The sequence below is a fragment of the Gastrolobium bilobum genome, unplaced genomic scaffold (genome assembly GCF_033153095.1).
Source record: "Gastrolobium bilobum isolate Gb01-03AN ecotype WA unplaced genomic scaffold, APGP_CSIRO_Gbil_v1 utg1570, whole genome shotgun sequence".
NCBI lineage: Eukaryota > Viridiplantae > Streptophyta > Magnoliopsida > Fabales > Fabaceae > Gastrolobium > Gastrolobium bilobum.
The window spans coordinates 50,796-76,085 of NW_026897563.1; the positions used below are offsets into that span (position 1 = coordinate 50,796).

Here is a 25,290-nt window from a genome sequence, read left to right on the forward strand (position 1 = left end):
CTTACTGATTAAGGACCCACCAATATGAAAATATTTTAAGTATTTATTTTATTTATTTTTTTATGGTTAATGATAAACCACTTCAATAAAAAAAATCCTATTTATATCTCATATCTCATGCAAAAACGATATCAACTATCAAGAAAAATGCACCAAATTAAAGATGATATTAATATTTTCGATATTGTATATATACATAAAAATATATGGGGCTTACATTTTTTTCTCTTTCTCTTTTTTTCATTTGACCACATATGAATTTTATATACTTTTATATATGTATAAAGGTTTTTATTAATCTCATGTTAAAGAAAATAGTTATCTCATGTCATAGAGATAAACTAGTGGGCTCCACCACCTGAAAAATAAAAAATAAAAAAGTAACACAGTTATCGAAGGGTGTATAGAAAAAAAATTTATGTCATGTGACATAAGAATAGTTTTTTCATGTATAAAAGATAAAATTATCTCATATAATATAAAAAATATTAATCTCGAAAATACATGAGATAAATGAGATATCAATAGGCAGTCATAGCCTCTATTTAATTTAGCTATCATCATCATCAACCTTAGCATCAAGCCACCACATCTCGCTTGAAATGATTTTGGAGGCTTCATTGGAATTTGGCTTAACCTAGGTGATTGGGTGGTTGTTTAGTCAGGGCAAGTATGGTGTGATTATGTGTCATTTTAAATAATACAAGGTGTGTCATTTTAAATAATACAAGTTGTGCTATTTTATAGACACAAAGAGATGTGGATTCTATTGAAAAAGACAAAAAAATAAAGGTGTCGGTCCCATATCTTTGTGTAATTATGTCTATAAAATAACACAACTTGTTTCATTTAAAATGACATACACATTTTTCAAATTTTAAATTTAAATTGACCGGTGTGAATTCTGGTTGGTAGACATATTTTTTTTGGAGTTACCCAACCCTAATTACCTCTTTGAGGCGAGTTGGCTCCCTCCGGTGTCCCCACAAGCTTCAACTCTTTGAGCCGGCTATGGGACTAATCCGGAGTGCGGGGGTCAGTGATGGCTAAAGGTTCAGCCCCTCCCCAAGAATGCATTCAGCGGGAATCGAACACATGTCCAACCCCACAATTGGTAGACATATTTACTCTTAATTAACAATCTCTTCGTTTTGGTAATTAAAAGAACACGAGATATTCTCACAATTTGTAAGCACAAGAGTGATAAGACTACTTTTTTTATTTGACTCTTGATCATAGTCGTATTTTTAATGAGTTGATGTCGTAGTAGTTTTGTTAAAGTCTACTTACATCAAACTTAATTTACTATAACCAATTCATTTTTTTTTGGTAATAATAACCAATTCATTTTTAATTGACTATTTATTTATTTTTCAATTAGAAGAATATGATGAAGATGACTATTTCACCTCATTAGACTCTTCAATACTCATTTTGCACATTTGATATGTCTCAAAAATATTTTCCAATGGGGTTCTGCAAACCGACCCTTATGCAACTTATTTTTTCTTTTCTTTTCAAATAACTGTGAAGACCACCCACGACACTCATTAAATTTTTGTTTTTCTTTTGGATCAAATGAGTGTTGTAGGGAAATTCGTGACACTCATTAATTTTTTGTTTATGATCCACGTGTGTTTCATGAACTCTCTTAAGTAACTCATTGAATATATTTTTTTTTAACTCAAATGAATATCATGAATCCCCTACGACACTCATTAACTATCTAACAACTATTTTCACTTCCCCCATCTATAAATACCCCTACACATTTCTCAATACCCTCGTTCTATCAATCACCCTCACATTTTGTCTCAAATTTTCCCCATATTATATTCAATTCTCTTTTTCATAACGAGTTCAATTTTCACAATCATATATTATAATTGTAAAATATATAAAGGCATTGCAGGATGAACATTTGAGAATCAGACCAAAGGAATACAAATACGATGCAGAACCACATTGGACAATCTAAAGACAAAAACTGATGAGAAATTGAAGCTTGAAGGCAATTAGTTTGTCTTTCATTTGACCTGTTAGTTTCATACAATGACAAATTTTGTTATGTTGGAAATTGTTGTTGATGATGATTTTCAATGCGTTTTAACAACAATCTATAATGACAATACTTGAATTGTATGTTGGCATTGCCTCTACAGGTATCTTGGTAATCCGTTATTACGAATGAGTTATTGGATCTCATTTTTCGACATTTTGATCCTCTACCAAATCCCTAGCAAAATACATCCTCTAGAGATGAAGACGATGCATGCACATCAATGTTGATTTGGGAGCTTCAGATGAACACGAAGACGAAGACGAAGAAGTTTCCCCTTTGGTAGTGAACCGAATCGCCCCTTTGGTAGATAATACATCCTCTGGTGAACACGAGTGTGCAAAATAGCAAAATAACTGAACCGAATCGCCCCTTAAAATAACTGATTTTTAAAAATCAGTTCATGAACCGAATCGGTTTTTAACGAACGAGTTTATGAACCGAACCAGTTTAAGAACCGAACCGAATCGTTTCCGAACCGAACAATTTTCAAACCGAACCAAATTGATTTTTATAACTTTACTTTTAATTTTTTTTAATTTTTTTTTCTTTCAAAATAGGGTCAACCCAAACCAGTTCTGAACCGAACCGAACCGTTTCCAACAGAACCGAACCACTTTCGAACTGAACCATTTAAATTAATTCGATTCGATTTTCAAAAATTCAGTTCAGTTCGACCCATGCACATCCATAGTGATGACGAGTGAGGGTGCCATGGGTTCCTGTTGTCTAAAAAAGGAAAACAATTCCTTTATATATTATATACAATTCTTTAAGCAAGTCTCTAACAAAAATTAAATGAATAACATCTAAAATTTTACAACCGGGTGTAACTCTCTACTAAAAACCTTTGGCACTTATGTAATGCACTCGGTTTATTTACCCCAAAATAAAAATAAAAATAAAAATGCACTCCGTTCAAGTGTCTCTCATATAGCCGTTTTTTTTATCACAAGTTTATTTGGATAGATTTTTTTCTCCAAAAATTATTATGATCATAAGTACTGAGTATTTGAAGGTTACTTTTTTTATTATAAAAGTAATAAAAAATTAAAATTATATATATATATATATATATATATATATATTATTTTTTAAGCTAAAAATTCTTATTTTCTTAAAAAACATAAGTCAAAGAATAATTTTTTTGTTCTAAGTTCAAGTCGTTACAATTGCCACCACCACCGCCATTACCTTCATCATTATTATCATTATCGTTGTTGCCACGATTATCATCATCATCATCGCTATCAAAACCACCTCTAGCGTCACCATCAAATTTTGCTTCAATGATTTGTTTTCATATTCTTTTTAGTATTTTATACTTAAAAAATATTTTTTAATTTCAATCTCAATCTCTAATAATTTTTTTAGTTAGAAGTGTTTTTTAAGTATTACAAATATAAAATTGCTTCAGCTTTTTGAAAAATATTCTAAAGAAAAGTAAAACATACCTTTTTTTTAAAATCTATCCAAACAAGCCCTATAGATAATTCGGATAATTTTTACTAATAAAAACCTTGAAGATATTTAAAAACAAGAAGAAATATTTGTTGGATGTTTAAAGAGATGTAATAATAATTTGTCCCGAAACCTTTTAAAAATAATTTTAAATCCTCATAATTAATCTTCTTAATAATACTCTAATTATTAAATACAAGTATTAAATAAATTTCATACTTCTAAAATATTAAATACATGTCATGTTTATTAATTACTCTATTTATTAAGTTTCACGAGTGTATTTTATGATGATATAGCTATTTTTTTTAGCCCTGCCCACAGTTTTTTAAAGCATTTATGACATCATTAAATAGTATCATTTGTTGTAAGTTTTGATTTCAATGTGTAACAATATGGAATAAGCACAGTTGAATAATTGAAAAACATTCATTAATTTTCTATTTAGTTACCTCTCAAGCCTAATTAATTTTATGCAATTGTACGGAAAATATATATTGAAAAATCATTTTATGCAATTTGAATTTAATCTATTATTTCTTTTTTCCTTTTTGATTTCATCAATCTATCATTGGACCTAGATGAAAGAATGAACGCTAAAATGTAGAAATAGCATCTTATAGTAGGTACTTAATTTCTAATCAAATATTACTGTTGGTCTCTTTTTATTTGTTGTTTAGATTTTTTTTGTCATCTAATTGTTGCTTTTAAATTTTGTCCTTATTTATTAATTTTTCACTAATCAAAGTCAGTAAGAATTAATATTTAAAAAAATAATGATTAATCACATATAATTGTACATTTTAAATAATCATGACTATTTAATAATTTTCTTAAAATCAGTGTAATTACCATTAGGGAGGTCCGACCGGGACCTTTGTCCCTCCGTTGGGTAGCCATAGAAAGCATGTTTGAATTGAAAAATCTAAAAAAGTAAGAAAATATTATTTTATTATTAGATTAATACTTATTGACAAAAAATGAAATTATTGAAAATTATGTAATAATATCCATCACATTTTATTCATTATTTATTTCTTTCATTACATTTCCCTATTTTTTGCAATCACCTTTTTTCTTTACTTACACATGCAATAAGAGGTTGTACAAAATAACATACTATAAGAGATTTATAGCATATATATTTTTTTTTAAAAAGCCTTAATTTTAACGTGAGCCAGAAAAAACCATCTCTTATAATTTTTGCCTAAACCATAATTTCAAATTTGAAAAAAATAAAAATAAAATCAAACACATGATTAGTATATTGTCTTTGAGGAGAGACTGAATTATGACTTGATGGGAATAACCTTCCCCTGATATTGTCTTAGATAGTGTTTTCCTCTCACTTTCCCCTACCATATATATATAAGAAATGTTATTATTATATTAAAAAATTGTGATTCGTAACCTTTATTATGGAACACATACCAAAATATCGTTGTTTATCAATTTTTTTATCCAAATATCATTATTTCTTAATATGTGGATAAGTTTATTGGACATTGTAACAAACTCAGTTTGCTAATGTGTCATGTTTCTAATGGACATTAAGTATCAAATTTGCTATTTGAGATAATGAACTTGATTGAAATGCATAATTTTTTTTATTTTTTTCGGAAATCAAATGCATAATTTTATATATTGCAATCAAGTTCGCTGTCTAACGAGATGACACAATAGATACAGTAAATAGTGACATTTTAATGAGTGTTTCCTTTGTTTATAAGGTTCACGCATAGCAGACATTACCTTGTCAGAATCTGTTCAGGGTCTGGTAGAGGTGGAGGCGGTACGAATTGGACACTTTCTATAATATTTTTCAACAAGGCTGAATAGATGCACGTGGTCCGAAAAAATGATGGTTCGTGGATCCGGGTATCCAACTACCCACCACGTGTCCAAACACGATTGGCTCTAAAGGCATTTAGGGAATATCAATAATTCAATTTTCTAAAAGAAAACTTTATTGCATATGAATGAAAATGAAAATGACAATGAAAATAAAAATAAAAATAAAAATTGTACTTATATATATATATGTAGGTGGTAGCTAGTTGGGTAATTCATTTTGTCACGTCACTGTGTGAAAGCAAAGAAGCTGACTGGAAAGAGCGAAAAGCGAAGAGAGACAGCAAGAAAGAAAAATCTGTATGTCATTGACATATTCATACACTCGTTTCCCCCTCTCCGCGTGGATCTCTCTCTGATTCTTCAGTCTTCGCCATGGCGGAGCGTGCTTCTTACGGATTAGGTCCTCGATTAGGTCAGATTTTTCTAACGATTCATTCATTGATATTCTTCTTCCTTCTTTTATTTTTTTATAGGAATTAAATTAATATTTAATTTTAGACTTATAGAATGTTTAGATCCTTTTCGGGAAGATTTCGCGTTACGGAACTTCGTGAAATTTCTATTATTGTTTCTAGAAGTTTGGAATTTTGTTTTTTTGTTTTTTTGTTTTTTTGTTTTTTTTTTTTGTTTTTATGAGAATAGGATTTGAATGACCTTGTTAGCTCAATTAGGTTTATTGGGTGAAAGTGAAGAAGAGTGTTTGATGATTTTAGTTGAATCTGTCTAGGAAGTGTGAACGGTTCGGACTATTGGTATTGGTTCGCTTTGAATAGAATGTGTTCCTCTGATGAATAAAGATATTAATTATTGCTATCAAGAAATATGATACTATATGGTAATGGGCGAAAAAACTAATATGTGTCTGTTGCAAATTTAAAATCTATGGCCTCTTAGAAAGTTGAGCCGCATTAAGTGGACTTGTAGCAGTTTTCTAGCTGGCTGGATTCCAAATGATAAAACAAACTACATACGGCTCTACTTTCTCTGTAGTAACAAATTTATGTAGTTCAAAGAAATTCTCCTACGTCTATGGTCTCACTGCATTTTCACTATGCAATGAGAGTTATGCACAGCGAGAAATAAATTGCCTTGACAGATGAATTCCCTTTGACTATTTCAGAAAAGAATGCCACTTAATTGCTTTTTACACATTTCCTCAAGGAATTTTTTTTTAGGTAGCGCATATCTCTGCTTGCTTTACTGATAGCAACACCCTCTGCTTTTGTGATTGAAAGAGCTACAATTTTTTGTAGTTGCGATGCTCAACTAACAGGACTTCCATCCAAGGTGTAATGATAGCCAGTAGTGCTTCTTCTATTATCAATATTTCCAAATTTTAAGTAGGGTTCAATAAAACCTTGCAGAGTACCCTTTTTTAAACAAAGTGACAATGACGTGTTAGTTGTTACTTCTCAGATACCAAGGATCCATTTGACAGTCTCCCGATGTTGCATTTCTAATTAGCTGTGAACCTGCTCACTACTCCATAAGCTATGTTAGGTCTGGTAGAAACCATTGCATGCTTTAGGCTACCAACTGCTGAAGCATCAGGAAACTTGAGACACAAAATCATGCTCTTCTCCCGATGTTGCATTTCTAATTAGCTGCATCAGGAAACAAGGTCATGAGTTCGAATCTAGGAAACAACCTCTTTGCAATTATGTAAGGTTAAGGCTGCGTACAAGGATTACCTCCACCCCACACTCGCTAGTCGGGTTTAACGGGGAGTGGTTGGTTCCTTAGATAGCCTGAAGTGGCTAGCCAAAGGAGTGCTAATCAGTTTTGAATCGTACATTCTAAATTTTCTCAACACTTTTTCAATGTTGCCAGCTTTTAAAAGCTTCAATTACTAGCCACTTTATTCTGAACAGTTCTCATCCCAAGAATTTTCTTTGAAGTTACCAAATTCTTCATTGCAAATTATTTTGGTAGTTGTTGTTTAGCGTTGATCTTGTGGATGCTAGATCCTTCAAAAAGTATGCCATCTATGCAAAAGAATATGGTAACATAACAATCATCAAAATGTTAGTTAGCAGCATTTCTGTATATCACATCTCCTAAAGCCAATAAACCATAGTTACATGGATAAATCAAATTTCTTTTGCATGTGTGGTAGTAATAACTAAATTTTTTCTTATTGATACATTTATTTGTATGGCTGTAGTTCAATTCTTGAAGTTTGCTTGGATCATTGCACTGATGATACAGTAATAAAATATTTAACTGAACGCCATGTTATTTTTTTTTATCAATGTGCAGATATTCAGCAATTACAATTTGAAGCCCAGCATAGATGGTTGCGCCCTGCAGAAATATGTGAAATTCTTCGTAATTATCAGAAGTTTCAAATCACATCGGAACCGCCGAACAGGCCACCGAGTATGGTTTCTGCATATGTTACTTATTGATTTATTATTACCACCTATTTGAGTCTTGTACATATATGGTTAGACTGAATTGCTTGGGAAGCTTAAAATCACTTATCCTCCATGAATTGTTTGTAGCAATTGATTTTTGTGAAGTTGTTTGGCAACCTTTTATATGCCAATTGTGGAGGTTGGAGATGGCTGTCTTGCCTTCCTGAAATTCAGCTGAATTCATATAATAGTTCATTTTAATTCTGCTTAGAGTTTTTTAATTGTTCATTATCTGAACTTAACATGTTCCCACTCAACAGATCGTATATATTTCAGTTCTCTTCAAAGAATATGAGTACGTTTGGGTTATTCCATAAATAATTTTTTTCATGAAATTTAGCAACAAAAGTGCACCTTATATATTCTTATTGCTTAACCTTTTCAGTAGTTTCTAGGGTACTATTAGTTGTTCTGTTGTCGTTCATGCTAAAACCTTGCTTCATAGTTTAACTTGAATACATCTTTTGGCTTTCATTATTACTTCATTTTCATAAAGGCTTTGCTTCTTGACATGTATTTGACGATTGCAGGTGGTTCACTTTTTCTTTTTGATCGGAAGGTTTTGAGGTACTTTAGAAAGGATGGACATAATTGGAGAAAGAAAAAGGATGGAAAGACTGTGAAGGAAGCTCATGAAAAGTTGAAGGTAAGCTTGAACTTTACTTTTGCTTTGAGTTTATGGTTAATAGTTATCAACTCACAATTCAAATTATGAATAGCCAAGTTAATTTTTGAATTGTAATCGTAAATCGTATTGAATCATAAGATTTAGAGACACAATGAAAAATGGCTTGAAATGTATCATATTAATGATCTATAATGCTCAATGCAATAACTTCAAACTAGGAAATAGGAATTGACAAAACTATTTAACCCTAAGGCTTAGAAAGCAAAATTATAAGTCATTAAGTCATAATTAATAACCACATGAAACCAATGTTTTAGAAGAACAAAAACATAGTGATGATATATAGGATGAGTGAGTAAAATAAGGCAATAGAATAATCGAATAGGCTGCATTCAGTAGTGCTCCTTTAGTTCCTTTTCTTTTAACAATTTAAACTTATGTGGCTTTTTAATTTCTTTTTGAGAATCATTGAATTGTGCAATTCGTGTTAGTGATACGGAATCGAATCGATTCATATATATATATTGCACAATTCAAAGCCATCTTTGATTCATCACATTATACAAATTGTTGGCTTGCCAAATCGTGCGATTTGAATTGTTGCGAATCTTGTTATTCTAATGTGTGTGTGTGTGTGTGTGTGTGTCTATATATATATATATATATATATATATATAAGATAGCTCAATTGATTTCAGTTAGTTTTCTCTAATTGGAAGATAAGTCTTTATAACTCTTAAATAATTATTTGCTGATGTTGTGACATCCTTCAAGCAATTTAGGTGGGAAGTGTTGATGTGTTACACTGCTACTATGCCCATGGAGAAGAAAACGAGAATTTTCAGAGGCGAAGCTATTGGATGCTTGAACAGTGAGTATAATGAACTAATTTACTTTTTAATATTTTGTTAATAATTAATGTCTTTAATTTTAAAGTGCATCAATATTTCACATGGCAGTTGCTATCTGAGTTTCTAAGTAAGTTCTTTGTTTGTGCATTTGTAATCACATTTGGAGTCAATTTGTAGCTATTTTTAGTAACTATATATTGTTGGAGTTTTAACTATTTTTCTGTTTCTTAGCATAATTTTAGTTTTGAATAAAGTTCTACTGAAATAATTTTTTTCTTAAAATTAATCAGAATATGATTTTCTTATTATTATTTTTTTCTGCAGGGATATGATGCATATAGTATTTGTCCACTACTTGAATGTTAAGGTATTTTGGTTGTTTTCTTTATTTTAGACTGTTGTTCTTGCTGGTGGTATTTTTTTTTTATCAGTTTTTGGTTTTCCATGTGTCAGTTTAGAAATAGAATTCAGAAAAATATTGTTAATAGCGTGTTAATTTATCTTTTCCAAAAGAAATTTTATTTCTTTTTTGGGCTTGCTTGATGTATAGAGTGCTGGAAAGTTAAAAGATAAGTATTGCTAAATAGAATCGCGAATCTCATTTGTTACACCTTACTAGAGCTGTCGTTGCTTGGTTTGTTGCTGGTGTACTATCAACCGGAGAAAGTATGGCATCTAGTGGCTCAAGTCAAGTCTATTCTGAGCTTTTTCATCCTTAAAGCTTCCCTCTAAATTGGTGGGAGGGAATAGAGTACGCGTACTATTTTCCTCCCCGTAAACCATCAACTGTAATGTGAAGGATAATTTATCTTCCATCTGGTTTCCTTCTCAATTTCTTGCTCTGAGGATTGAGGAATAAGCTTTCTTTTTTAGCGTTATAGCATCCATGATATGCTGACATACAATATTTCTCTTCTGCTGCTAAATTATGTTATTCTCTTTCTGCCAAGGAAAGTTCCTTGATTTTTGATCATTTAAAAATCCCAATTGATGATACTGAATAAGTTGCACAATATTTTGAAAAGTTCCTGAAGTCCATTTCTATAATATTATTCTCAAAATAAGGCAGAAAGCTTGTGAAGCTAGTATTGACTCGCTTGTTTGATGACATATTAATAGATGTTTTGTGGGTTCTTTATCTTTCAGATTAACAAGACAAATATTGGTGGAGGTACAGATATTGATGACATTAGATCAGATTCCCAAGAGGGCAGTTCTTCATCATCTGGCTTTCCCACAAATTATAGGAATGTGCCTTCAGGAAGTACAGATTCCATGAGCCCAACTAGCACTTTGACTTCTTTATGTGAAGATGCTGATTCAGGTAATTCTGATATATTTATTTCATGGATGTTAAATTTTGCTTACTCCTTGTGATCTGAATCAATATGCCAAGGCTCTGAATCAACATGTTACACAAGAGTTTGCCCATTTGGTCACCCCTAAATTGTTTGATCAATTTTTTTTCCCAGAGGATATTCACCAAGCAAGTTCAGGATTATATTCGTTCCGTGAGTCACAAAATATGGGGAATGGTCGTCCAATGGATAAGATTGACGCTCCTTCAAATAGTTCATATCTTATGCATCCCTTTTCAGGTTACCTCATCTTTTTTTTTTTTTCCTTCTTAGATGATTATTTTGTGACTTCTATTTAACATCTAATATTAAGCTAAATCTCAGTTCATAAGCTATTTGTGGGATTTAACATTTGAATTTTGTTGTATTTGAACATATTTTCAGGTGGTCATGGACAGTTCTCAATTTCTGGAACAGATTATATTCCTCTTGTTCAGGGGGATAAATCTAGAGCAAGCGCTACTACATACTTTGAGCATCAGAGAGCACATGGCATGGCATCCTGGGATGTCATGGAGCAATCTGCAGGATTGCAAACTGATCCTCCTCTTGTATCATCTCCTTCCATTCCATCCAGTTCAATGGGAAATATCCTTGAGCAGGAACATACAGTTATGGGAAACATTTTAGGGAGTAAAAATACCCTTGTCGAGGAGGCAGAGGGTTCTCAGTCTCTCCTGTCAAATTGGCAGGTACTTGCTTTTACTGCTTACTATATCATCCACTAGCATCGTCTTGCTTGCTTGCTTACAGCCCAGTTCTCAGGACATAGGTGAGTAGCATTTGTGAGGTTCTATTAGGAGCAATTGTGCCATCTTGTAGGATGGGGGAGAAATGGAATTTGCTGCCCCTGGAACATTAAATTGTTAAAGTTTAAGTGCATGCTGTTTGGTTGTTTTGTAATGTTCTATCCTTGAAGATCAACGCATCATTGTTAATGGGATTGATGCTTGATGAAGTGTATGGTTCACCTAATCTTTTATCTTTGAAAAAAGGAATAGTTGCTGAAGGATGGGGAAACTAGCTAGGTGGGAATTTGTGGGAGTTATTGCTTGATATTAAAGAATATTGAGAGATTCAAGATGTTGAATTTATAAAGTACAACTACAAGGAATGAACTCTGGAATGTAAGAGCCATCATTTAGGGGTTCTGAAGGCTCTTGTGATTTATTGCGTTGTTGAAGTGACCTGGCAGTACAGTTATTTCCTTTCCATGGCAGTTAGTCATTGGTCCATGCGTAGTAGTTATTTTTAATATGATAGAATGATGAATCGAGGTGAAGCATATTCATTACTTCTTGTTACTGATCTGCATGTTAGTACTAAATGGTTTCGAGTTGTTTCTGAAATTGTAGAAATGCTAGACCACATAGTAGGGTTTATCTTCTCTTTTTATTACAAATGCTAGAATACATTGTAGAAATTGTTTAAAAAAAAATTATGTAGTGGTTTAGTAGCTTGAACTATTGCTAAATACCTTGGTGGGGGGCAGAGACTATGTATTAGCTTGGTCTATTTTTATATATGTTCTTCAGCCTTGCTATTTTAACCTGTAGTGGTTTCTCTTATGGGAATGCTTTAACTTACAAATCCTCAATTAGGGGAGGTTAAAGATGGTTTATGTTAGAAATGAAGGCTGAGAGAAATTCTCAGAGGAGGAGAATGCTCCATGGGAGGAATAGCTCTTGTATTGTGTATTATAAAATTAAATAATCAGTGTGTTGTATTCATTTATCTTGTGTCGTGCTTCCTTTTTTGCAACTGTTTGAATAACAATCCAGGGCTGTAACATAATATATAACTATTTTCATTTTATTTGAATTGTTGATCCAGATTCCTTTTGAAGACAATACAGGAGACTCACCTAAATGGAGCTTAACCCATTCATTGAGTTTGGAATTTGGATCTGATTATTGCACTGGTTTACTGGGGGATGAAACTAATAATACAAGTCCAGAACTTGCTCCTGACATGTTCGCTTTTGATGATGAGCCAAAAGAGCAGCCTCTGCAGCAGATCTTCTCAAAGAAGCATACAGATGCACAATCTCAACATGCACTGAAATTCAATTCTGAGTATGAAGATCCTGGTGAAGAAAGTATCAACAATACCTTGATCGTGAAGCGTGCATTATTGGATGGAGAGGAGAGCCTGAAGAAGGTTGATAGCTTCTCTAGGTGGATTACTAAAGAACTTGTCGGGGTGGATGACCTGCATATGCAGTCTTCTCCGGGTATTTCATGGAGCACAGATGAATCTGGGCATGTAATAGATGATACCTCTTTGAACCTGTCCCTATCTCAAGACCAGCTCTTTAGCATAAATGATTTTTCACCTAAATGGGCTTATGCTGAATCAGAAATTGAGGTACTTATCTTGTAGATAATACGTACATAAAAAAGTGAGAAAAGTGAAAACAGAATTAAGATAAACTATCAACTTATACTTTGATTTGAGATTCACAAAATTATGCTATATTTTTTAGCCAAACATTTATGGTTTTGTAGTTTTTTTTACCTCCTATGTGCTGGGAATAAGTAATTAAATATGTATGGTACATGGAGTTTTCACTTAGATTAGTATTTTTTTTCTTTTGCCATCTATTTAAAAAGATGGTTTCCATAAATTTAAGCTTTTTTTTTCATTTATATATCTTTTGTAACATTAAAAATAAATTTTATATTAAAAGTTATTTGTTGTGCTAATTGGAGGAAAAGTATTAGCACTGTGGAGGGGTAGACCCACATTTCTTCCTAGGCTCACAGTGGTCCCTTTTTAGTACTTTTTATCTCTGTATTTCCTTTCATTTCTTTCTTTATTTAATTCTTTTCATCTTATTTACTTTTCTCTCTTATTTATCTTTATTTTTATTCTATTTTTTTTTGTATTTTTTAATTTTTAATTTTTAATTTGTTGATGTTGATGTTGATTTATTTATTTATTTTCCCTCGATTTTTTCTTACTTTTATTTGGGTTTATTTACGGTAGACCTCAACTAGTTTGGGATAAAAGTATTGTTGATGTTGATTTTATTATCTCTTAAATAAAATAACAATATTTTCTTTGTCATTTTTATTTTTTTGGTGTTCAAGTGAGAAGGAAGTAGAGGAAGATAATGGAATTATATCGTCCATACTAAATTTTTTAGGTCGTAAAATAATTGTTATTTTTATATCAAGTCATTATTTTTCAGCTAAAGTTAGGTAAATTGGATTAAAAATCTTAGTGTCCGAAAGAGTAAGACCTCACAAATCACTTTTGTATATAGATTAGTAATAAATTTCTGCAGCAAATCTTTACTGAACATACTTGGGGAAAAAGGCTCTACTGTCCTTCATCAGTGAATGTAAACGAGGTTTTATTTGATGATGACTGCAGACCAAGGACTTATATCTAGGCATGGTTGTATGAAATCTATAATATCTTGTTATATTCTTTCTTAAATTCTCCAGATTTTACTGCAAGTGTACACTCTCCTAGTAAGGCTGTTACAGTATTCATGATGTGCTTTTTTGCTTTAGTATTTTATACGTGATTAATCGTTTTACTCCTTTTTTTATGGATCTCTGCTCCAACATGAAATGAAGAGAAGCCAGCTGTAATTTGACTGACATTTTATCCGATTCAAAATCATGTAGGTGCTGATTATTGGAACATTTTTGAAGAGTAAACTGGAGGTGGTAACATGTAACTGGTCCTGTATGTTTGGGGAAGTGGAAGTTCCTGCTGAGGTTTTAGCTAATGGAATTCTGTGCTGTAAAGCTCCACCTCATCAGATTGGACGGGTCCCTTTCTATGTAACATGTTCCAATAGGTTTGCTTGTAGTGAAGTTCGGGAATTTGAGTACAGAGAGGGTTTTGCTAGAAATGTAGATATTGCAGATTTTTTTGACAGTTCAACTGAAATGCTGCTGCATTTGGGACTGGAGGAGTTACTTTCTTTAAACTCGGCGCACCCTTCAGATCAAGTGTTTGAGGAGGATACGGAGAAAAGAAACTTAATTTTTAAGCTTATTTCACTGAAAGAGGAAGAGGAGTATTCGAGTAAGGAAGAGCCAACTGTAGCGATGAATATATCAAAACATAAGTTGAAGGCGCAAATGTTTCACAGGCAGGTTAAAGAGAAGCTGTTCTCATGGCTTCTTCACAAAGTAACTGAAAGCGGTAAAGGGCCAAATGTATTAGGTAAGGATGGGCAAGGTGTGTTACATTTAGTTGCTGCTCTTGGTTATGATTGGGCCATAACACCAATTATATCTGCTGGTGTTAATATCAACTTCCGTGATGTGAATGGATGGACGGCTCTACACTGGGCTGCATCCTGTGGCAGGTGAGGACGCATTTCATATATATTTTTTTTATTTTTGAGTTGATTTTTCATATGATGCAACAACAATCTGGTTGAAACTTTCTTCGCCACCCTAATTATCTCCTCTTTTCCTAAGTTTTGGAATTTCGGATTTGATTACATATGTAGCCATTAGGTGCTAGCTTTCAGAATTAGTCAAGAGTATTCCTTTTCAAAACTGCACTCAGATATATCATGTTCATTCAATGTGACACGTTCCTTGTGTTCTTATTTGTCCCCTGCTCAGAGAGCGAACAGTTGCTGTCCTTGTCTCCATGGGTGCAGCTACTGGAGCATTGACAGATCCATGTCCAGCATTTCTTTCAGGTAGAACACCGGCAGATCTTGCTTCTAGCAATGGCCACAAAGGAATTTCTGGTTTTCTTGCGGAGTCATTATTAACTAGTCACCTTGAATCACTCACAATGGATGATCTGAGTAAAGACAGTGGGAAAGAAACTTCAGGAATGAAGGCAGTGCAGACAGTTTCAGAGCGATTTGTGACACCTGTTCATTTTGGTGATATACCAGATGCTATCTGCCTTAAGGATTCTCTGAATGCTGTCCGTAATGCTACACAAGCTGCTGATCGTATACATCAAGTATTCAGAATGCAGTCATTTCAGAGGAAGCAATTAGCTCAGTGTGAACATAATGAGTTTGGGTTGTCAGATCAGCAAGCTCTTTCCCTTCTAGCTTTTAAGACATGCAACTCTGGACAAGGAGCGGGTTTAGTGAATTCTGCTGCAATAGAAATACAGAAAAAGTTTCGTGGTTGGAAGAAGAGAAAAGAATTCTTGATCATTCGTCAAAAAATTGTTAAAATCCAGGTTCATTGTTCTGCTTCTTAACTTGTGGTTTCATTTTTGATATTATGATTCTTTTCAGTAAACTGGATAATTACTTAGACGCTAATTTCTCATTGAATCATCCCATCAACTATTCTCCTATTTGGGAGTTGTTATGTGCAAACTGATGATATTGCATTGGAGTGTTCAATTGATGAAAACTGAGGGAGGAATGCTAAAATGCTTTTTCGTTAAATACTTTTCAATCTCTTTTTGCCCTTTATATAACTTGCACCTACATGTCGATAACGTTGAGTGTTAACATTAACAACGCATTCCATTCTAGTTGTAAGGAAATCTGGGGTTAAAAATTTCTTCGTATTGGGATCACCCTTCCATTCATTTTCTTGGTGATGTTTTTTCCGTCTCTTTCTAAAGTATTTACAGTATGGTTGCTGTAGAAGGCTGGAGACTGAGCTCTCTTTTTTCTCTCTTTCTCCACGTGTGTATCTTTCTTTTTTTGTGTGCCCCTGTACATTTAAAAGATGCTTCCACTGACTTGAATTCCATTGTGTTAAGGCCCATGTAAGAGGTCACCAGGTAAGGAAGAAGTATAAATCAGTCATTTGGTCTGTGGGAATCCTGGAGAAGGTGATATTACGCTGGAGACGTAAGGGCAGGGGTTTACGTGGATTTCGACCAGATGCGCTTGATAAGGTCCCCATGCAAGCAAGCGATCCTTTGAAAGAGGATGATTATGATTTTCTCAAGGAAGGAAGGAAACAAAGTGAAGAAAAGTTCCAAAAGGCCCTTTCAAGGGTGAAGTCCATGGTTCAATATCCAGAGGCACGGGCTCAATACCGGCGGGTGCTAAATGTAGTAGAGGACTTCCGTCAAACCAAGGTATTTTCTAACATAATGGCTGATGTCTAAACTCATGAATATTTGGCTTAATGATATGTTCTTCTGATATCTAGCAGGGATCCAATTTGAATTTGATAAATTCGGAAGAGACAGTTGATGGTGTAGAGGATTTGATTGATATTGACATGCTTTTAGATGATGAAAATTTCGCACCTATTGCATTCGATTGATCCTCTGCGGTGGCTACTCCTATTCTCCCCCCTGTAAATAGATGGCCAGTCGGTTTTATTCGGCGTTGGAAAGGTCCTAACATCATGTATCGCTGTATATATGCCTAATCTGGACTACTTGGATCCTAGGTGGTCCTGTTTTATACCAAAAACTAGTTTGGATCCTAGGCTGGGTATACATAGATTACAAAAGCTAGAACGTATTCAGGTTTGACAATGCAAATATTGCAGTCTAGCATGGTTTGATTTTATATACGGTGATTTTTACATGACAGTATATATGCTTTTATTTGGCTTAATTACGCTTTTAGTCCTTGTGGTTTTAGTTCCTTTTTTATTTTAGTTTTGGTCTAACTTTTTATAAAATGTGTCTATTTTAGTCCCTATCGTTATAAAAGCCCTATTAAGTGATTAGGTGAACTCAGCTCACACTTGCTACATGTTACTGCTTATCCATGTGGCATGTCATATATATCCATGTGGCATTACTGCACCGTTTGCCATGTTCCACCCCGAACCCCTGTAATTCCTCTATTTTCAAACCTCAAAATCTCTATCATCCAGCAGAACGTAGAAGAAAGCGCCAAAAACATAACTCAATTCACACACAACACCTTTGCCTATTTTTTGCCACATGGCAACGGCACCTCCATCGTCTAACATCCCAACACGTCTCTCCCTCCGTAGTTGCACCACAGCCTTCATTATTGAACTATCAATGCCTAGGAACCCCTTTTGCACTTCCTATTGAGGAAATACGCAGAACCGATGTAGTGCGAAACCATCAAACCGATTAGACAAACTAGTTGCACCATATCGTTTTTTTTTTATTTTAAAAAAAACCATGACCATTGATTTTTTTTTTTTTTTTTAACTTGGGTCACAGGTTTTTATACTTTAATATTGTAAGAGCATGAGTTTTAATCGAGTCCCTCACATGATCAGTTTATTACTTGAATCGAACTGATTAAATCACGGATTTACCAGGTTCCGATTCATACTAGCTAATTCAAGACAGGTTTAATAACATTGGTTAAATACTTAAATCTATATTATTTAGTTATATGTTTTTATTTATAGTTATAAAATATTATTGTTTTCGCATTGTTTCTTAAAAATAAAAAACAAAGTTTACAAAAAAAAAAAAACAAACGCACTAGTTTGTGAATAACATATTCTTATTAATGAGAAATTCTATAATTTACAAGAGCGAAAGTTCAACTAAATTCCGTTAGCATGATATAATTCCTTGAGCCGAAATTAGTAACATAACCTGCGAAAAGAAAATTTCTTTTTTTGATACATGAATAGAAAGAAAGACAAAAGAAAAAGCACAGGCTAGTCCTTTCTTCGCGTAGGATGATAAACGCCAGCAATGTCCATCTGGAGAAGAAGCTTCAAAGAATGAGGAGGATATGCAAAAATAGACTCATCCGACAGTGAAGAAAACCAAAGGAAGGAGACTCTCAACGAACAAAGATATCCAAAGGACGAGAAAATTCAGACTCAAAACTGTTCAAATTGACCGCACACTAACTAATAATGCTAGCTGAAGAATGCGGTAAAGAAGGTGCAACCGCATGAGAATGAGCAATGACGTTTCTCCAAAGGCAAACATGATAAATAACAACAAATAATATAGTCAAATCTTCTGTACATCTGTCATTCAACAAGTGACACTTGGATAAAAAAAATATTTTTCTCTTCTTTCCGTACAAACATGATAGTCATTCCTCATTTTTTATTGGATAGATGCACTTAGTGAATGATACAGTAGTAGTATCATAAATATTTCCCAAATTCTGAACCTGCAACTTATCCAAAAATCAGAAGTCACTCAACCAAGAATACAAGTCTCCCGAAAAAATTTCATCTTGTTTGTCCAATAGAATAAATTCGCACCAAAGCTCACGAACCACTACACAGTTCCAAAAAGCATGCAAAATCGATTCATCCTCATGGTTACAGACATGACATAGGCTATTATTGTGGGACCAAGAAACTATTCAAAAATTAGCCAAAAATTTACCATGAACTAACTTCCACGGCAGGAGTTTCATGCAGTGAGAGCCACACCATTTTCAGATCTTAGACCAACACCAATCATCCCAACCAAGATGATCTAAGGCATGAGCCCCAATAAGCAGCGAATACAATGCTTTAACAGAAATCAACTCCCCTGTAGGTAAGGACCAATGTTTTTGGTCAGGAGGGTCCAATGTAGTGGGGGGAAGAATACTTCGAAGGTGAGGAATCATGTTCTGGGATAACCTATTCTTCAGAATATCAACCCGCCAATCCCAGACTTAGAAACGTAATCAATAATCAACTTGGACTGATTAATTACAAGGACATACAAGGTGAGATCACTAAGCGAAACATCCTTGAACAGCCAGTGATCAGACCAAAAATGAATAGTTCTCCAATTACCATTTGTCCATGTAATATGGAAATTAATTTTCTCCCACAGATGACAAAAATTATTCCATAGGCGCGAGCACCTGGAAGTAGACATGAAGGAAATAGCACCATTATCACAATAGAGGGCACGAAGTACCCGACGCCAAAGAGATTGATCCTCAAAGTAGAGACGCCAAATCATCATCAAGGCCAATTTTCTTAATCCTAGGCCACCTTTTTCTTTTGGACGTTGAAGAATATCCCAACCAAGTATGGGATTGCGATGCAAATGAGAGTCACCCCAAATGAAGAATCTAGATAATTCTTCAATCTCCTGGCAAATACCAATCGGTAACTTCTCATACGACATATGAAAATAAGGAATGGAAGCAATTACCGACCTCGCAAGAGTAATTTTTCCAACTTGAGATAACGTGAGCCATTACAACTTCCAAGTTTGGAAGAAATTTTATTAATAATATGAACAAAATGATGCTTCGTAGCTCTACCATGAATCATCCAAGCCCCAAGATAACGACCAATATTTCTAGCACGCTTAAATTAACACAGAGGTCAGAGCTTCAGCTATAGGATCAGGAGTATTTTTTGAAAAATAGAAATTTTTTGGACACTAAGCTTGAGACCAGAAATCTCATCAAAGAGACCAATGGATTTAAGAACTGCGGCTAAGAGAAGGTCGTCCACAAACAATAAATGGGAATTATCAGGACCATTGCTACCTGCAAAAATAGGCTTCCACAAGTTACTCGAAACTGCTGTAGTGATTATATATGTCAATTTCTCCATGGCCAAAACGAAAAGATAAAGGGACAATAGATCACCATAGCGAAGTCCCAGTGAGGGATTAAAATCTATTGTAAAACCACCATTCCACAGGATATTAATCAAAGTAGAGGTTATTGCTTCCATAGTATTAGAGCAAAATTAAGCAGGCAAACCAATCTCATCAAGAACAAGTCTAAGGAAGGCCCAACTAAGACGATCATATGTCTTTTCAAGATCAACCTTTATAACAAAGAAGCGGCATTTGTATTTCATCTTGTGCATACGGTAGATGAGCTCCTAAGCAATAATAATGTTATCATAAATTTGACGTCCATGCACAAAGCTAGCTTGGAAATGAGAGATGATCCGCTTCATAAGACATTGAAGGTGAGCCACAATTATCTTGCTAATAATTTTATAAACTACCAACATAGAGAAATTGGTCTAAATTGAGTAATAATTGAAGGAAGAGAGACTTTAGGGATCGGAACCAAAAGAGTAGTGTTAATATACCCGAAATATTTCTTGTTTAAAAGGTTTTTTTTTTTTTTTTTTTTTTTTTTATTTATTTTAAAAATAGAATAGTGTTGCTAGGCTAAGCACAAGATTTGGTTCGACTTTTTTTTTTCCCGTCTAATTTTCTTCTTCACAAGAACATATTTTTTTTTCTTGCAAACAAGAAGAGAAAATCAATATTCTTCTAGAGAACAATTGGTATTAATTCAATAAATAAAATTATGAATATACAGAAAAGTAATTAAACGATTAAGGACCAGCCCAGACAAGTGGAAAAGATCTATGAAAAAAAAGAAAAAGAAACATATTGTTGGATGCTGATAGAATTTCGAATACACAGCTCATCTAATGGGGTGATACTGATCAGAAACTCGTCTTGGGGGCAGCTTTCGCAGAATGAAAAGCACCAACGCGGATGGAACAATCTCTACCAACTGCAGTGCAGAATAATCAAGAAAAAGAGAACCATTAAAGACTAGAAGGCAATTGATTTTCAAGCAATAGCAATATGAAAAATGTTGATCTTTTTATTTGCTTCCCACATGAAATTCAAGATGGCACAATCTCCTGTTTTCTGAAACTAAATAGCTGGCAATTGCTTTCTATTTAGTAAACCAATTCATATTTTCTTAAACCAAATAAAGTAGTCATTGTCTTAGGGGAGCATTTTATTGTGCTGTCACATGATATAACCAAACATTATCCGCTTTTCCACCCGAGGCTTACAAAAGGAAAGTAAGATGTTGAAAACTTACCAAAAAATATACTAGGTTAAGAATGGGATGGTCCAAGACATCAAGATCTGCCTCCTCATCAAATGCAGAAATTGCAAGCTACATTGAAGTTGACAACGAATATATTGTCAGAGAACAATGATTTCAAATATATACAATAGTTTTAAACAGGAAGGAACTCACCAAAGCACATCTTATCAGGAAACAAGTGCAACAAATACTTGTAACTGAGCCAACCTGCCAAGACACCAACAACTTTTAGCACTGTTTTTATCAACAAAGTCCTCAGACATTTTTTTTTTGGTGATACTTGGAGCATGGTCTGAATTTGACATTATAAGGATATATTTCTTTTCTGAGGTTGTAAGACAGAAAGCAACTCATACTTATATACAAACCTCATAAAGCTTCTTTTGACGACCTCTGGATTCAATGGGGAAGCGCCTCAACAGGAAAAACAACCTATGTTTTTATAAGCAGGTTAGTGTTCAATGACATAAAAGAATGTTGCCATCCGAAAGATGATAGCTTACCTTCCACCATACAGCAAAAATCCAAGAGCAGCACAGAATGATATAACTGCAAACGAACATTAAAACAAAGTTCAGAATACTAAACAGCTACATATGGTAAGTTTCCGAGTAGTAAATACTTCATTGTACACATTCACTCTAGATTTTAATTTTAAGATCATTTATAGATGTTTTAGACTCTGTTTGGATTCTTTCTTTTTTTAAGCTAAAAGATACTTATAAGCTAAAGCTAAAAAAAAGCTCTTAAAAAAAAGCTAAAAGCTGAATGGAAATTATATAAAATTTAGCTCCTCCTAGGAGTTTTTAACTTTTTTCTTCATTATAAAAAAAAGAGCTTTTCTCAAAACCTGTTTGATTTAGCTTATGTTTATAAATAGCTTCTAGCTTACAAAAGAGAGAATTCGAATAGGCACTTAATCTTTTAAACAGTACAGAGTCACATGAAATGTACGAGGGCAAGATGAAATATGATTTTTGATGAGAGAAATAACCTGCAAGGAAGAGTTTAGCAGCTTCCATGCCAGTGGTTGTTCTGCTTACACTCATGTAAATCCAGAGGCAGACCTAATATTATCAGGGGTGAGAAGATTAAAAAAAAAAACATCAAATTAAGAAAACTTGTTATTTTAAGGACTAGAATGGTGGACAAGGAGATCAAACCTGTATGAAGTAAATAAATCCATTGGCAATAAAATATGCAGGCCTAAGTTTCTGTATGGGCTCACTTCTTGCCTAAAATTCATTTGAGGCACAAGAACAAAATATAGTTTACAGAAAATTAATAAAAAATGACTGATATTGTAGTTCTCCCGAAAGAAAGTAAATATACCTGGTGATATATCTCAGCCCAGAACAAGACAAGTAATGCATACGTAGAGAAAAACAGAAGACTAGGAACCTCCATTAGCACTTGCTCCAGTGCCTGTAACATGATATGATAATAGGTCAGAACATGATTGGAAATAAGGTAGTTGTAAGCTGAATTAACAAAGGGAAAAAAGAAAAAGGTTGAAAACAAAGGGGAGAGATCCACTTACTACTAATTAAGTTTACTATTTCTTACCATTAAATCTTAATCGTTGATTTCTGTCAATCTCACCGTTATAATTTATCGGATGACATTTATTATTTAATTATTAATTTTCAATAAATTAAAACCATCAGATTGACCGAAATCAACTGTTAAGCTTTGGTGATAAGAAGTGGTAAACTTAATTGATGATAAGTATATCCTGCCCCGGAAACAAATGACCGAAAAATGAAGGTTATATAAAAGGGCACTTATTTTTTTATTACTCAGGTTATGGAATTTGCGCCATTAGAACTTTTGTTTTTTTGGAATGCTTAATTTTATAAATCATAGTGGAAAGTGGACAACTCATAAACTAGGGTAACAAAATGAAGTTGACCAACAACTCTAGAGTCATGAGTTTTACAAACAGATTAAGAAAATCTTAACATGATGAAGGTAAACTATTTTTCATAATCCATAATCCACTCCAATATTTACAAGACCCAATATCCTAGCTTAGGAAGAGACTTGATATGCTGTATTTTCATCATACTTCCCTCAGCTACCAATGCAAGAAAAGAAGAAGCAGTAACTAATGCCTGAATTCCAGAAGATGAGATTTAAGAATAGGAAAATACCTTTGGTTTAATTGTGAAAACACTATGGTATAAACCGAAAAGGACAGCCCTCACTGCAAATGTAATATGGGTTCAGCAAAAAAAAAAAAAAAAGGCTAACAGAGCTGTTTATAGATAATTCACAACTCTTACATCCATTGACAAGAAAATTCATCAAGTGGAAAACCTTCTGCGTTGTCCACCCATATTCAGGTACCCTCATTTGAATGCGCACCAATTGCACCTGAGAACATACAGATTATGATTATTGATTCCTTTGAGATTATTTGGCATGGAAACACACACAAAGAACACATTCTACTATGTTCAATAAATTCACATCCAAACGCCTTGTTAGGGGACATTTGGTAGAGGAAAACTTTTTTTTTTGTCCGGCAAATATTACTGAAAATATTAACTCAAGTTTACTAATTTTATGTTTGGTTAATTGTTAAATATTATTGAGAATGTCAAATTTTTCCAACACCCGGACTCTAAGAATACCACACACCCTCCTGTTGGTGGTATTCTTGGATGTCATTTTACTATACAGTTCGTCCACAAATCAGAATCTCCATAAATTCAGATTCTCATAATTTTTTTCAAAAACCTTATGACAAACGTGGATAAATAGAATTCCCAATACCACTTTCCCGAGAATCCAAAAATAATCCATGTCCTAAATGCCCCTAATGCTGCTAAGGATCATGGTTTACAAGAAAAGCCTATGTTTTCTCCGCTAAACTGGTTCATAGGATTGCAAAATAATGATTTTCATGGAGAAACATCATTGTTTGATCATCAAAAGCTGTCAGTGGTTACAAGTTTAAACCTCATTGAGATTTGACGTGATGGGATACCCATTGTATAGTATAAGGTCAGTCCAAAACCAAAAAGAAAAAGGGATTGCAAAACAATGCCTATCCAAGGCCATTTTGAAAAAACTTGTCCAGTTTTCCACTCCCAGCTTTCAGAGAAAGCTCTACAAGAAAGCCAAAATTTTCCCGGAAAATGAAAGAAAATCCTACCAGGGCAACAAAGGAAACCAAGGCATAAGCAGCACATAGGGCATAGTAAATGCCTCTCTGCCATTGATCTGATTCATCAATCTCGTCCCACCAATGATTTGCAGCCCCAACCTCAACCCCTCCTTCTCCAAACCCAAATCTCTTTGTCCTGAGTGCAAACTCCATTCGAGCTAGAAATGCAAAGGAACAACGATGAAGAATATTGAGGAAAAGGAAGAAGAAAAAGCAGCAACAGCAACAAGGTAATTTCCTCTGTGTTCATCAGAAACACAGCAAAGAACAGACAGAGGGGAAACATTGGAAGTTTGTGGGTGGACACGTGGCGTTAACCCACCTCGTACACGTAATTGTCTTGTTATACACGTGTGACATCGTGGCATATTCGTTTATTTCGCAGTGGACATGCTTTGCTTTGTTTGAACATTGAAGGGATTATTACAACGATGATGACGATGACGATGATTGATGCCATCAACAACTTTTGGTTTGTGTCCTTAATGGGTTTTTGTGTTTTGACTTGACTTTATCATATTCCTCCGATCAATCAGTGCACACCTACTTGCTAATAAGTTGACCCTTTCCATCTCATAAATTTTAATTTTGATATTCATCATGCGGGGAGATTAACTAATAAATAATTTCTTCTTATAAGGTTTCTTACATCGCGTGAAAATAATCTTTATTTGAATACTGAAAATAACCCTACGTACATTTATTATTTTTTAAGTTCATCTTGAATATTATAAAAGTCCAATAGTACTATTTAAACTTACTTATTATAAACTACCAAAAAAAAAAATACTTCT

General features: G+C 33.7%; 2 protein-coding genes across 3 annotated transcripts; one reads left to right on the forward strand and one right to left on the reverse strand.

The window, feature by feature from the left end:
- Window positions 1–5,602: 5,602 nt before the first annotated feature.
- On the forward strand, window positions 5,603–17,135 carry LOC133308105 (calmodulin-binding transcription activator 2-like). 2 transcript variants are annotated; one of them, XM_061508698.1, is made up of 13 exons: window positions 5,603–5,786; window positions 7,634–7,753; window positions 8,322–8,437; window positions 9,202–9,290; window positions 9,595–9,637; window positions 10,417–10,594; window positions 10,743–10,868; window positions 11,013–11,320; window positions 12,462–12,995; window positions 14,267–14,958; window positions 15,224–15,806; window positions 16,344–16,667; window positions 16,742–17,135. In XM_061508698.1, exons 1-13 carry the CDS (start codon window positions 5,747–5,749, stop codon window positions 16,856–16,858), a joined length of 3,270 nt encoding a protein of 1,089 aa, XP_061364682.1. In that variant the 5' UTR covers window positions 5,603–5,746; the 3' UTR covers window positions 16,859–17,135. The 2 variants fall into 2 exon arrangements, with proteins under 2 accessions (XP_061364682.1, XP_061364683.1); XM_061508699.1 differs by having other exon boundaries at window positions 16,745–17,135.
- A 3,766-nt stretch (window positions 17,136–20,901) lies between these two features.
- LOC133308116 (tobamovirus multiplication protein 1-like) lies at window positions 20,902–24,649 on the reverse strand. Its single transcript, XM_061508714.1, has 11 exons — window positions 24,485–24,649; window positions 23,610–23,700; window positions 23,478–23,530; window positions 22,657–22,749; window positions 22,488–22,559; window positions 22,319–22,391; window positions 21,828–21,873; window positions 21,693–21,756; window positions 21,478–21,531; window positions 21,316–21,393; window positions 20,902–20,994 (listed from the first exon to the last, which is right to left on the reverse strand). Exons 1-11 carry the CDS (start codon window positions 24,647–24,649, stop codon window positions 20,902–20,904), a joined length of 882 nt encoding a protein of 293 aa, XP_061364698.1.
- Window positions 24,650–25,290: the final 641 nt, after the last annotated feature.

Bases quoted from the DNA above. Each gene is read 5' to 3' on its own strand.
- LOC133308105 (XM_061508698.1), top strand. From the start codon at position 5,747: ATGGCGGAGCGTGCTTCTTACGGATTAGGTCCTCGATTAG. The intron at 9,291-9,594 runs GTGAGTATAATG...TTTTTTCTGCAG, and splicing joins AGCTATTGGATGCTTGAACA to GGATATGATGCATATAGTAT. The intron at 14,959-15,223 runs GTGAGGACGCAT...TCCCCTGCTCAG, and splicing joins TGGGCTGCATCCTGTGGCAG to AGAGCGAACAGTTGCTGTCC.
- LOC133308116 (XM_061508714.1), bottom strand. From the start codon at position 24,649: ATGGAGTTTGCACTCAGGACAAAGAGATTTGGGTTTGGAGAAGGAGGG. The intron at 21,874-22,318 runs GTTATTTCTCTC...GTTCGTTTGCAG, and splicing joins TGCTAAACTCTTCCTTGCAG to TTATATCATTCTGTGCTGCT. The intron at 21,757-21,827 runs GTAAGCTATCAT...ATAAAAACATAG, and splicing joins TTTTTGCTGTATGGTGGAAG to GTTGTTTTTCCTGTTGAGGC.